Below are 13,798 nucleotides of genomic sequence, written 5' to 3'. Positions count from 1 at the left end.
TCATGAATGATTGAGTGGATTTACAATACACTGGAGAATATATGGGTAAAAATAGAAAATATACTAAGTGGGTCACAGTTAGATAAGATAACATGGCTTCCTCAACAATACAGAACTTTTTCGGAAAACATAAGTATTTTAACACGGAATGTTTTAAGAGAATGGGAGAGATTACAGAAGCGAATGGGATGGGAATATAATTCACTATTAATTCCACTGGAGGAACATACTTTTTCCCACCATGGAAGGAAGACGTTGCAGGTAACTGGATAAAGAATAAAAATGCACGTTTGAAGGATATCACAGAAAAGGGGGAGCTGCTTTCTTTTTCTAGAATTAAAAGATAAGAGGGGTTTGTTTTTTTAGGTTAGATATGTGGTGGTACCACCAACTGAGGCATTTTGTATCAGCACTTCCACAACCATTAAGGACAGTGGACAGTCTGTATCCTCTGGAACGATTGTTTAGTCAGGAGACAAAAATGTAAACATACAACTTCTCGTATTTATAAGATTCTTACTAACATTGCAGGAGCTGTCCGCCATACCTTGAGAAATGGGAAAAAGAGCTTGGAACAAAACTAGAGGGGCATGATAAGAAAAAAAATATTTAGAATGGCTCGTAGTGCTGTAAATTTGAATGTAGTAAAGATGAACTATAAATGTCTAGTAAGATGGTACTGAGTTTAGCAGATAAACAACGATCACACAATTCACTGCTATGTTGGAGGGGATGTGGCTTTGAAGGAACCATGGCACATATATGGTGGGAATGCCCTAATATCCAAGAGTTTTGGCAAGGAATCATTCAACAAATCCAGGTGATTACAGGAACAAGAATACCAAATAACCCTTGAGTGTGTATATTTCATAAAGCAGACTTCACGGTGAAGCAATAAAAGAATACATTAATATTTCACTTAATACATGCAACTAAAGGGTTGATTTCCAAAATGTTGGCAGAGTAAGGAAACCCCTGAAATAAAAGATTGGTTTAGCAGAGTGGAATATGTATATAGGATGGAGGAACTTACAAAACAACTTACTACAATATGGGAGAAGATAAAACCAAAGAATTTAGAAAAAACGTGGGAGGAGTGGATAATTTATAAAACAACTAAGAGTTATGCAGAATTGAAAGGAATGTGAAGAAAAGAGAAAGGGGAAGAAGAAGGAAGAGGAAGGAAGATGAAAGAGAATGGGAAGTCTACAGTAAAGGAAGGAATGAGGTTAATTGAGGGTTAAGGTGACCGGGCAGGGGAGGGGGGGGGGTGCTGGAAGGGGTGTGTGTAGGGTTATTTCTGGAAAAAATATTGTATAGTGTGAAATGTATGTTATTTAAAATTAATAAAATATATAATAATAATAAAAAAAAAGTTTAGGACAAGGTGAGGGTAATTTATCAAAATTGGAGCCGATAGAATCTGGGGCAGTTGTGCATAGTGATAAATCAGCGTCTAACTTTAATTTTTAGAGGCAGTAAAAAAAAAAATGCCTGATGCCCCTAGGAGTAGCTGTAAAAATGTCTAATGTCAATGGCCTAAAAGAGAACTATGGACAAATCTCTTTTTGACCATGCTTCTTTTCTGGGTCACAGGAGTGCACCTAGTTCTGCACTCCTGGGACCCAGGTTCAGCCAACAATGAACTAAAGTTCATTGTCGGGTGATGTCACAGAGCTGGTCCAGGCTTTGCAGGAATCCCAACAACAAATGTTGGGATCTGCCCAGATGCCTGATCGGCAGGCGGCTTGGACTCTGTGTGCTGCTGATAGCCTGAGCCAGCTGCACCTGCCCCTCCACTTCCTGTTGCTTCAGTGAGCTCTGGAGGGGCAGAACAGAGCGTAATGCCTAAAAGTCACTGCTCTCTGCTCAGCGAAGACTGAGAACTGAATGATCAGCAGTCATATGGCCTATGTGTTTCTAGGTCTTAGAGCAGGCAGGGGGCAGCTGCAGCATTGGATCAATGCTACAGCCATATAGGCAAGTATGTTAGCGTTTTTGTAATCTTGCACTTCTCTTTTAACAGAAAAAGCTGAAGATAGCCTATGAGGACGTGAACCTGTCTGACTACTATTCAAAGCTTTTGACGGGGAATTCCAGTCCAGCGACTGGCGCATAGCATCACTCATAGAAATGAGTGGGAACGTTCCACAGTTTCTGGTGTCAGACGGGCTATTTAAGGGATGCTCTTGCTCACTGTCAGTGCTGACTGGTCTTTCAGCTGTTCCCTGTGTCCTGCTACTACTCTGCTGTTTCCCTTGTTGCTGACCCTGCTTGTCTTTGACCTGACCTTGGTTCCTTCTTCTGCCTTGTCGCTAATTTCTAACCCTGGCTCTGTTCCTGACCAAGTCTCTACCTGATGTTTCTGTAACTTGCTGCCTGCCTGCTGCTGACCTCGGCTGTTCATGTGACCATTATTCTGTTCATGGTTCTGTTCCCACAAGTGCCTACCCAGCTATCATCACCAGCTCTGCTCACCACAGTGCATTCCTGTCTCATGTCGCATCAAGAACCTGCAGCCTAGGTGGAGTGCCCCTTTAACTTCAACTGCATCTCCGTGCACTATTACAGTTCCTGACCTGATGTTCTGCCAGCCTGCCTGGGACCACATTGCCTGCTGCAAGTGCTCCTATCAATCATGTTCCTCCTGTCCCTCAGTACAATCTGTTCCAGCTTCAGCTGGACCTGGGCTGGAGATACAAGAGAGGCCAACCTCGTCATTTGTCTCAGATCAGGTACATAACAGTTTTGTTCACTGCTCACTTTTTTGTTTCTACAGAATGCTCAGGCCATACCTGGCCGTTGATATCCATTGCTTCCCCCAATGGAACATCTCCTTAACAATTACTACAAATATTTTACAAGGATCAGCATAAATGCTTCGTCTTCCTCCTCACTCAGTAAAGAGGTAAACCAGAAATGTTGTACAGTGATAGAGCAATCAAATTTTGCTTCATTGAGATTTTGGTGAAATGTCATTCTGGTGAATTTCATTGGAGCCAATGTGGAAAATTAAATGGGTTAGATCTTCCTAGATATCCTGTTTCATGAGATTCACCTTTTACAGCAAGCCCATAAACATTTCTTGGATCCACTGATTTATCAAGCTCTTCTTCGCAAACGATCTTTGCAAAAGCTCCTGGTCCATTCCCATTCTAAGCTGGATAAAGACCCCACTCAATGCGCAAGCTATTGCCCCATCTCTTTAATGAATGTGGACCTAAAACATTTTGCCAAATTGATAGCTATTAGGCTCCAAGCTTACATCTTGTCCTTGATACATCTAGAAAAAGTGACCTTCGTCTCCAGCAGAGAAGCTTGTGACAGCACTATTAAAGCCTTAACCCCCATATACGCCACTACGAATAAAAAGTTCCACTCTACCTTTTATCCCTTGATGCAGAAAAGGCATTTGACCACAAAGACTAGCAGCATTAACAACGGGATGCGTCAGGGCTTCCTCCTATTACTGCTTCCTTCCCTTTGCCATGTTCCATGAGCTCAGCAATTTTAAAATTAACGCCCACAAGTGTACAGCACTTATTACTTTGGCTCCAGAAGAGGCCCAATCGCTCTCAAGTTCCTTTCTGTTTTGTTGGGCGACCATATTCCAGTGAAACTTCAGGACCTGTATGAACTCAATTTCACTCCTCTCTTGCAGGCCTCCCTAGCGAGGCTCAAGAAATGGTCCAAACTCCGGCATTCGTGGCTTGGCCATGTAGCTTTATTTAAGATGGACATGCTACCTTGCTTTCTTTAAGTGTTTCAAACAGTCCCGATATCTATCCCTCCTTCATTCTTTTCCCACTGTGAAATCTACCCTTCTCTGATACATCTGGGCTGGAATCCAAGTTTTCGTTATACAATGTTGACATACAGAAACCTGGGTGGAGGCTTGGGCCTTCCTTGTGTGCTCCATCCAAGCGACCCCAGATAGCAACCCTACTGTTTTGCCTCCTCTTTCTTCCGCACTCCTGGGATTCCCTGGTTAGAGGCCTGCATCTCTCCACACACATAGGCTCCCTGACCCAAATCTTAGGCAACCCCATGTTCGCTCCAGGAATAGCTTTTCTTGGGTGGACTTGGGATAAGCTGTTGCCCATTCATTAAGCCCTACACCCTAATAGACTAAAACAGCTAATGGCATTAACAAATATACCCCGTGCCCCCAAACATTGGTGGTAATACTTTCAATTACATAAATTTGTCACTTCTCTCTCCCACATAGCCGTCCTTCATAGAGATCCGAGCCCTTTTGAGCATCTCTGTCTGCAGAGTGAACAACCCACCCACCTTATTGCACAGATATATGCCATTCTCTTAAAATGGTCACAATCAAGGCCCCCATATTACATCAGGGAATGGGAAAAAGGAGTTAAATATCAAATTCTCAGGTGCCAACCTCGCTAAAATCTTTGTAATAATGCACAAATCCTGTATCTCCTCAGCGGTACAAGAAAAAAAGCTATAAAATACTTACGTGGTGGTACCAACACCCACGGGAATTCATGCTTCACAATTGTTGGAAATGCAAGCCCATGCACAGTTTCTGGTTGCGCTTTGTTCGTATCAGACTGTCATACCGTCATGTCTCCCTTCATTGCTCTCCTCTCCGCACTTCTGGGCTCCATCCTCAAAAAGGATTACAGTGGCCAGGAATGTGATTGCTAGGCACTGGTAATCGTGGATGCCCTCGTGACTGCTTAGTGGATTGCTGAGCTCACTCATATTCAGCTCTTGGAGGAACTAGAGGAACTAGTAGCACAACATCCTTGCCTTTATGGCCACATGGTCTATCTGGATATTCCTTCCTGGCTTACCATGCTTCCAAACGGTCGTCTCTTTATTTGAGGATACTTCAGATATTGGGCTCGGAAAATACAACCCCATGTCTGCACCAGGCTATTTTGTATATTTTCTCTCTATTCCCTCCTTTCCCCCCCCCCCCCCTCTTCTTTTTGGTTCTTCTCTCCCTAGCTTCATGAGGATAGGCCGAAATTTTGCACTCTGCCCATACCTCCCCTCCTTTTCTTTTGAGCTACAACAATCACCTATGGCCCTTCCATTCTAAAGCTATTCCCTTGCTATTGAGGTAAGAACAGCTTACACCTGTTAGTCCCTGCCCATCATCCCGGGCCTTCATAGAGACTTCTGTGACACACCTGCTGAAAGAAACTGTAGATTCTAGTTTATATTCTCCGTGTGTGGGGTTTAAATGAAGGATCTGCCTTATTTTTATTTGGAGTTTTTATTTCTTTTGTGCACTCAAAATTTCATGTAGTTTTCCTACATATACCCTTTTGTTTTTGTGATATTGAGCCGTTTTGGATCGAATTTCAGAAATGATCTTTGCATCTATGTTTTCTTTGGTAATGCCTAAAACTCAAATGTATACCTGAAACTCAATAAGTCTATTAAAAAAAATGCTCTTCACTTGCATCATTATTTTAATGGATTTTTTTCAGGTGAACACACAAAGGAACAAAACACAAATATAAAGAGTAATAAATGAAAAACTAAACAATCCTACATACACTTTGGTGAAAAAAAAAACACAACATTTAAATAAAGGTAAAAAAGAATGGATTTTTTTTTCAAGCAAAGTTCTCCTTAGTGGTTCAGTGGACGAGATTGAGATGTTCTGTTCTGGTTAAATTTTTATTCAATTCTTCACAAGTATTCCGGAGAAGTATTATTTCATATTACTGGATAAAAATGTAGCAGTACAAATACTCAGCTCAAACTTACCTCTATAGATCGCTCACCCCTCCTTCATCACCTGTTCCCTATTCTCTCTACATTCTGAGAGCTAAAGCAGGACCTGATGACCAGGAGCGGACTGACAACTCATGAGGTCCCTGGGCAATAGGAAATCGTGGGGCCCCTGTGTCCTTGCCAACACTCAAACCACACCCAAAAAGCCTATGAAAGATATCAGGGGCAACTCATGGGGCCCCCTACTGACCCTAGGCCCTCGGGCAGTGCCCGAGCATCCGAAAGGTCAGTCCGCCCCTGCTGATGACTAAAAGTCACTACCTGGTGGAAGAATAAACAGGTGACAGGTACAATTTTGGCTCTACCAGTTCTGTCACTTCAGGAACTATATATCAGTAACAAGATCCATGCATTTAATTTCTGTTACTGTATCTGAACATAAGGGCTGTCTTTTCCTTTCCAAGTCAAATCTATCTACTGAATCCACAGTCCTTTTCCGGGGGACCTAAAAAACCCATAACATTTACCAATTATATCTATAGAACACACACCATTATGTCACCAATAAAGAGACTCTTTCACCAATTAAAAAATAGGTAAAATCACCAAAAAATTAGGTTAAAAAAAAATGTTTCGGGTTTCATTTTTTTTCTTCTTTCTGTATACAATTAGTTTTGTTCACTTGCAATGTGTCTCTAAATTTCCTAGAAAATCTGACTATGCCAGTGTGATGGATATGGTAAAATGCCTATTTGGTTTCCTATTGAATATATATAAATATACCTTTTTCTACACATTTTTATACATATTTACTTTTATACTTTAATACGATTTCTTTCTTCATATTTATAAATGTTTAGTATGAATATATATATGAATATATATGTTTTGTGAATATTTTCTGCCTGCTGGACTTTAAGAAATCCTTGCTTAAGAAATGTTTGCTCACATGCACTGACCCCCTCCCATCGTGCCATCTTGAGACAAAGGAATGTTTTTCTTTCTATAGATGAGACTTGGAAGAAGATCCCACCTATACCATGACGGAGATTGTTTTCGTGTGGAAATGACCAATCAAAGACTAATATAATGCTTATGCTGTTCTCACATGACTCTTGCATCATTTTGCATATATAAACTCACTTTCTCATTATAATAAATTAGAAGTGTTCATAGACTGAACTTGTGTGTCAGCGAGTCTCTTCCAGAGTGCGCACATTCCAAAGCTAGAATGATAAATTAGGACAGGAGCAGATAAGCATGGACATTTTTTAGTCCTCTTCTAAATCACCAGTAAGAGTCCCTTTCCTAGCCCAGCCGCCTCCTTCCTTGCATACCACACCTCTACACTTCTGGGATTGTCTAATTACTGTCTGTCTGCTGAATAGTTATTTTTAATTTTTATGACTATGCTGCAACTGTGACCCAAGTGTTTGGCTCGCAGTTACGGCGCAGCTTCATTCACTTACATAGATTTTGACAGGCGGCTGAGGCAATGTGTATTCACCTGAGCAGCACTATGTCCTCTTGTTGGTGGGCAGTCAGTGGATTGCAAAAATACAGATTAACCACCTGTTTTTACCACCTTCTGCCTGCCTGTGTGAAAGGAACCTAAAAATCATAGTGCAGTGGGAGGTGCTGGAGGATGTGACATCAATGCGCAAGAAATTCCAGGATGTGTAGCTTCTTACATGCTTTTATGCATAGTGTCTATGTAAGTGTTCTAAGTGATTATAAGCCAAATATATACCAGATTCACACTATTGGAGCGTTTTTTTCCTTTTGCCTTTTTTATATACTAAGCAAAGGTCTGGCTTATGCAAAATGAGAGATGATCTCCTAGGAAGGTATCAAGCCTGATGGTGACCAGTCTTTGGAGTAATACACAAGTGGTGTTTCTCATGTGAGGGTCACAGTCTCTCTGGTAAGTAGAAATGGTCTTGATATTCGAGTCAATCATTGGTCAGTTAGCTCTTCGCCTGCCGAGCGCCCCACAATGCACTGCGCTCTCAAAATGCAGTGTGAGAGCCACGATTGGCCAAAGCAATGCACCTGACCACAGAATAAAGGGCCTGGTAGGAATTTAAGGGGGGCCTTTACACTCCCCCCCCCCTCATTTTTTGTGGGTGGGATTCCCCTTAAAAGTCCTACCACACCTAAAGGGCCTGGTATGGCTTTTGAAAGGAACCCCACACCCTTTAAAAAATAAATTACTGTGGGGTCCCTCCTGACCTTTCTACCAGACCTAAAGGGTCTGGTGTGAATTTAAAAAAAATAAAAATGTAATTTTTTTCTATACATTGTACAGATGTGCAACTTTGCAGGTAGTTTAAGGGACCCCCAGCCCCCCAAGACATGATATTCACTCACTGACCACCAGTGAGCAGAAATCCTCCCAAAGGCCACCACTCAAAAGAAGGTCCTTTTCCTACTGAGCAGCAATCTAAGGGAGGCTCTTCTTCTCTAGTGCCGAGTGTCTGTGAGTATTTAAATGCCCATCAATAAGGGGGCACAACAATGACTCCTAATGTAAGGGGGCATTTTTTTTTTCACTATCAATGTAACAGAGACCGTCCATTCATTTTATTGGTATTACTGTCAATAATTGCGTTGTACAGAATAGTCCTAGATAGTCAAGCACGTTAAGCAGACACATTCTCTACTCTTATAGCTCAGCTTTTCTTCACACTAAAGTACTCTGACCTGAAGATATAATAATTATTAACATGGGTTCCCTGGGATCTAAAAGGTTCTTTCTAAGGGTTCCCCCATGTTAAAAAAACATTGAGAAAAGCTGTTCTAAAACAATATTCTGGTTTTCTTATTCAGGTGATGCTTTTCTGGGATGGATTGTGATGATTATCAGAGAGGAGAGGGAAGCCTGGTGTAAGGTGATAAATGAAATGGACTTTACCTTGCTGATTCACGAACTTGGCTCTTCTCTTGGCTTGTCATTTGTAAATATTAACAGTGAAACCAGGAAGGAGAGAGTGCATTGTGTGACCGGGAGGGGTCATTGCCCAAAGAATGAGGAAGACATGCCAATTATTCAGCACAATTCCCATGTGTTAGAAGCATACAAGACATATACAGGTGTACCTCGGTTTACGAATTTAATGCGTTCTCCGGGACGCTTCGTATTGCAAAAAATTTGCAACCCGAAATGCGGTTGCCCATAGGAATGCATTGAAAACCAATTTTATCCGTTCCGGAGGTCAGAAAAAAAGTAAAAAAAAAAAAAAAAAAAAAAGCCACTATCACTATATGTCAGTGCAGGTTTTTAAATGTAATTACCACTTTTTTTTTTCTTCACTATAGCTCAGAGACTCAGCTGTCACTTTCCCCCCAGATAAAAGAAAGAAAGTCTCCTTTTAGTTTATTTCCCCAAAAGAAACAATGTTTCCTTTTAGTTTGTTTCCAGAGATAAAACAAACCAAGTATCCTTTAGCTCCGGTGAAAGTGACAGCTAATTCTGTGAGCTATAGTGAAGAAAAAAAAAGCCGGCAATTACATTTAAAAATCGATACCGACATACTCTTCGTACTGCGAATTAAAAATTCTTTAAAAATTCGTAAACCGAGGCATTATTTTCAATGGATTTTCATTTGTAAACCGAAAATTACGTTAACCGAGGCGTTTGTAAACCGAGACACACCTGTAGTTTCAAAACAAATCCTAAATAGGTCAACGGGAAACAACTGCTACACGATGCAACTCTGATCAGGAGGCTTGCCTATGCAAAGTATACTTGGCTGCCCGTCGTCGTGCTGTGTGCAGTCAAGTCCATTTACTGCAGGTGGAAGTGAGCCAACAAAAGAGATAAAACAGGTTTTGCGACACTTAAAGGGAACCAATGAGGATTTAAAAACAAAAATGTAATATATTGCAGCTTAGCAGTCCTTAGATATGGTGTCTGGCTTTGTTTTCCTATTTCAGGCTTTTTTATTTTTACCCTGTGATCCAGCCACTTTGACACTTCATGCCCTAGGGTGATAACGCTCAATCTCTACTCAGGATCGTCATCCAAGGACAGGAAGTGTGTTAAGACTACAGAACACCTCCCTCTCTCCTCTTAATAACTTAGGGGGTTGTGTTCCGCAGCCCTCAGAGGTAGCTGGGAAAAATAACTGATAAGTGCAGCCCTGTGCACAGGACAGTCAAGCTTTTCTGAAGCCAGGACTTTTTTTCTAAGAAAATAGGTGCAGGTACTACCCCCTTCTGAGTCATTCCTTGTCTCCACCCCCTACCCACCTCTGAGCAATGTACCTTGGTTCCACCCTTAGCCATCTCCCAGTACCGCCGCTTTTGGAGGATGCAGAACCAAGTATTATTTTGTAGTGCTAAATAATGTGCATGAAATTTATTATAAATAACAAGAAAAGCAATAAAATAGATCTCCTGCACTCAGTAGCAATAGATCCCCTAAGCAACAATAGACCTCCAGAAACAAAATACCCCTATGCAACAATAGATCTCCAGTAGCCAGCATCAATAGACCCTCCAGCAGCCATAAAAAAGACCCCTTCCTCAACAGTAGATCCCTAACATAAGACCCCCCACAGCAGTTGGCTGGGCAGATCCCTTTGAGAATGTGCGTGTGCACGAAACACATCAGAGAGGAGCCTATGTGCTGACGTCACGCTGCCGAGTCCACGGGATGGTCCAGTTACCATTTTTGTGAGTGGTTTTTATTCCATAGTTTGTATTCAGCTCCACGTAGTTGCTAATATTTGAAATTAAATATACTACACTATATTGCACAATCTCCGGGCTATGTTTGTGAGCTCTCACTTTAGGAGGGATCCCACCCTTGGATGGATTGGTAACTGGAGATAAGAATTGAGCAGATTTGCTTCAAAGGGTCAGTTCATTCAATGCTGGTTTGTTACTTGCTTCTGGTAAGTGCATAATGGTGGAGGAGTAACATTTTGGCCACATCATAGTTTGGGACTATTATCTGGTCAAGTTCTATTTTTGGGACACATCACAGTGCAATTTTTATGTCCCTGTCATTTGTTTGTTGGACATTATTCATTTGTATTGTTTTGGCAACACATCTTATTTACTTGTTTAATGTAATCTATCGTTGTACCATTTTTTATTTGTATGCTAAATAATTGGGTTACGTGAATGTTATAGTGTCTACAAATGGTGGTATATATGCTGGAATTTTTATTTTTATTATACTAGTAATGGCAGCGATCAGCGACTTATAGCGGGACTGCAGAGGGCATTCTGACACTGGGGGGAACTAACTGCCACTGACATCCCAAGGACACTAATACAGTGATCAGTGCTAATAAATAGCACTGACACTGTACTAATGACACTGGTGGCAACCTTTCAAATGTGAGAAACTGATGCCTAATGCTGAAGATGTGCTTGCTGCCCTAGTTAGTGACTGGAAAGGGGGGACCCAATCCAAGGATATATGTCTTAACAATGGTCTGTCTCAGCCACCTAGAAATGATACAACAAGAGAGCAGGGTGCCTTCCTGTGCCCATCAGGGATGACAAAAAAGGAAATCAGTCTTCTTAAAGGAAGCAGTGACTAAAAAGGATAGACTCACACAGGCCAAATCACATCCAAAACACAAACAGCTGGACAGAGGGACTGAAGAACAATGTCAAGGTGAAGGTGGAAAAAAGAGAACTCTGGAAGAAATTTCTGAGCCTTAATACCTCCATGTCCTTAAGCAAGACCAAAAAACGATTTCTTACAGGATAAATCCTGCCAGCTCAGACACTCACTTAGCTGAAGTGATGGCCACAAGAATAACAATTAATTGGGCAAGAGTAGAATGAAGAATGTCTCCAATAGGTTGAAATAGGGGCTTCTGAAGCACCAAGGGAAAGAGATTAAAATTCCACAAAGCCAATTGGGATTAGACTGGGGAGAGCATATGCAAGACCCTTTGCAAAAAGGTCTTAATCAGAAAGTGGGAAGCCAACAGTCTAAGAAACAGAATAGAAAGAGCAGTAATTTGGTCTTTGATGGTACTAAGAGCCAAGTGTTGGTCCAGGCCCAAATGAAAAAAGATGATCCATCTCACCCAGAAACTCCTTTGGTAAAACCCTTTGATCCAGTTCATATATATGCAAATTGGAGGCGGTTTGAACCACATCCAATTTGCATGACATGTAAACCAAAATCCTTTCCTGTGGAGTGGATCACATACAGTATATGCGGACTGGACGCAGTGCTATTTACAATAAGCAAAAAAAAAAGCAAAAGCCGATTTTCAACCCAGTTCAGGTGTGATTTCCAGTGTCATACATTTTAACAATTTGCACCTACAGACATTGCCTCAATCATGGGGTGGGCTGTCAGAAGTCTCTGATGCTTTAGTGGAGAGCATGTTGGGAGCACTGGAAACAGCAGAACTATCTCCTCCCAACCCAAACATGAAAGCAGAGGTAAGGCCTCGAGTACTCACAAAACCTGGACAGGTAAGCAGCCGGTGAAAACTCACAAACAGAGGGTCAGGCAGTCGTAAGTGCCCAAAGTCACTATAGGCAGACAGCAAGAAAAGCTGAAGATCCATAAGGCTCTTTGCAGCAGGAGCAGCAGTGGTTAGATGCTTCTTCTATGCTGTTTGGGGATACAAAATAGCATGGAGTGTGCATTCACCACTCCATCTAGAGGATACTATCAGCACAATCCCAAGTGTTAACCCCTTCCATGACAAACGTGACAGGAAACAGGGAATAATGGTTCCACCGACCAATAAAAATGAGGGAACCTCTGCTGCCTGGCCCAATTGGTTCTTCAGAGACAGGGCCCAGTGCCTGAGGGCAACATCCAGGCTCACCCTTCAACGTCCAGTTCAGGGGGGTCAGGTGCGGTACAATCCAAGAGTCAGGCCAACTGGCCAGAAGATAACTGTGTGGATAACTGTAAAGGAGTGGGGAAAAAAAACAACAGAAGTGTAGAGAAGAGTCTTGACTGAAAATAAAAGTTGCTAGAAAAATCAAATTATCGTTAAAACAGCAAAGATAAAAAAAGACAACCATCTTCCTAGGACACTAGCAAAAATCAGAGGCATGCTGGTAACATGACTGGTCATACCCCAGGCTGGACTATAGTTATTTTTTTTGTTTGCCAGTGTCCAATCCTCGTGTAAGCAGCAATATAACCTGAAGGTTCAAGACTAACCCCCGATGCACATATATGTGGTCGTGCGGGCCGCGTTTTGCACGGGCACGAGAGCCCATTCATTTGAATGGACTCCAGTGCCCATGATACGCAGAGAAGAATTCCTTGCACTTCTTTGGAAAACGCAGCCCCTCGGTTCCCAGTACGGTTGCGTTTTCCAGTGCAGGCGGCGTGCCATTAGAACTAATGGCACCCGCTCGTGGGTCCGCAGTCCTCTGTGCGGGCGGTGCGGATGCACGGATTTTTGTGCGGATCCACAGCGGCTCCACCCGCACAGATGTGAATGAAGTAGATTTACTAAACTTGGAGTGTGTAAAATCTGGTGCAGCTCTGCATAGAAACCAATCGGCTTCCAGTTTTTTTTGTCAGAGCTTAATTGAACAATCTGAAGTTAGACGCTGATTGGCTACCATGCACAGCTGCACCAGATTTTGCACTCTCTGGCTTTAGTAAATCTCCCCCAATGTGTCTCTCAATAAAGGAGAAAGAAATACATGTTTGTAATTGTAGAATATCGTATTGTCTCGATATTTTCTTAACTTGTATTGATGAGAAATGTTCAGATAGAAAGTCCTTCCATTTCTTGTATAAACTCAAAAAGATGATTTAATAATAACGTTGCATAAAATTAGAAATAAAATATTGGAATACAGAATGTTTAAATAAAGTCCAAAAAGTATAGTTAAGTTCTTAATAATAAAATTGTATGTAATTGTGTGTGTATAATATGAATGTGTGTAGATATGAGCAAGCAGCTCCCTTCCTTGCTGTCCAAAGAATGTAAGCTTTAAACCTTTGTCCTGCTCTAGAAAGCAATCCAGCCCCCACCTTTTCCTCAAAATGGGCTGATATACTTGTAGTCCCACAAAGATAATTGGAAACAGATGTATATATATATATAACAAACCCTCCAGCCTACTTCTCTCA

General features: G+C 41.7%; 1 protein-coding gene across 1 annotated transcript in view; it reads right to left on the bottom strand.

Moving 5' to 3' along the window:
- Positions 1 to 8,719, bottom strand: part of LOC149436964 (gamma-glutamyl hydrolase-like) — a 65,964-nt gene extending 57,245 nt beyond the window's left edge. Inside the window, exon 1 of the mRNA XM_089661304.1 lies at positions 8,630 to 8,719. Coding sequence (XP_089517430.1) covers positions 8,630 to 8,670 — 41 coding nt within the window. The 5' untranslated portion in view covers positions 8,671 to 8,719. The remainder of the gene's footprint in view (positions 1 to 8,629) is intronic.
- Positions 8,720 to 13,798: the final 5,079 nt, after the last annotated feature.

Source organism: Staurois parvus, unplaced genomic scaffold (genome assembly GCF_062004578.1).
Source record: "Staurois parvus isolate SC_StPar_1 unplaced genomic scaffold, SC_StPar_1.0 ptg001328l, whole genome shotgun sequence".
NCBI lineage: Eukaryota > Metazoa > Chordata > Amphibia > Anura > Ranidae > Staurois > Staurois parvus.
Note: the sequence above shows the minus strand (reverse complement) of the source record. Positions and strands in the feature narration are given on the sequence as shown.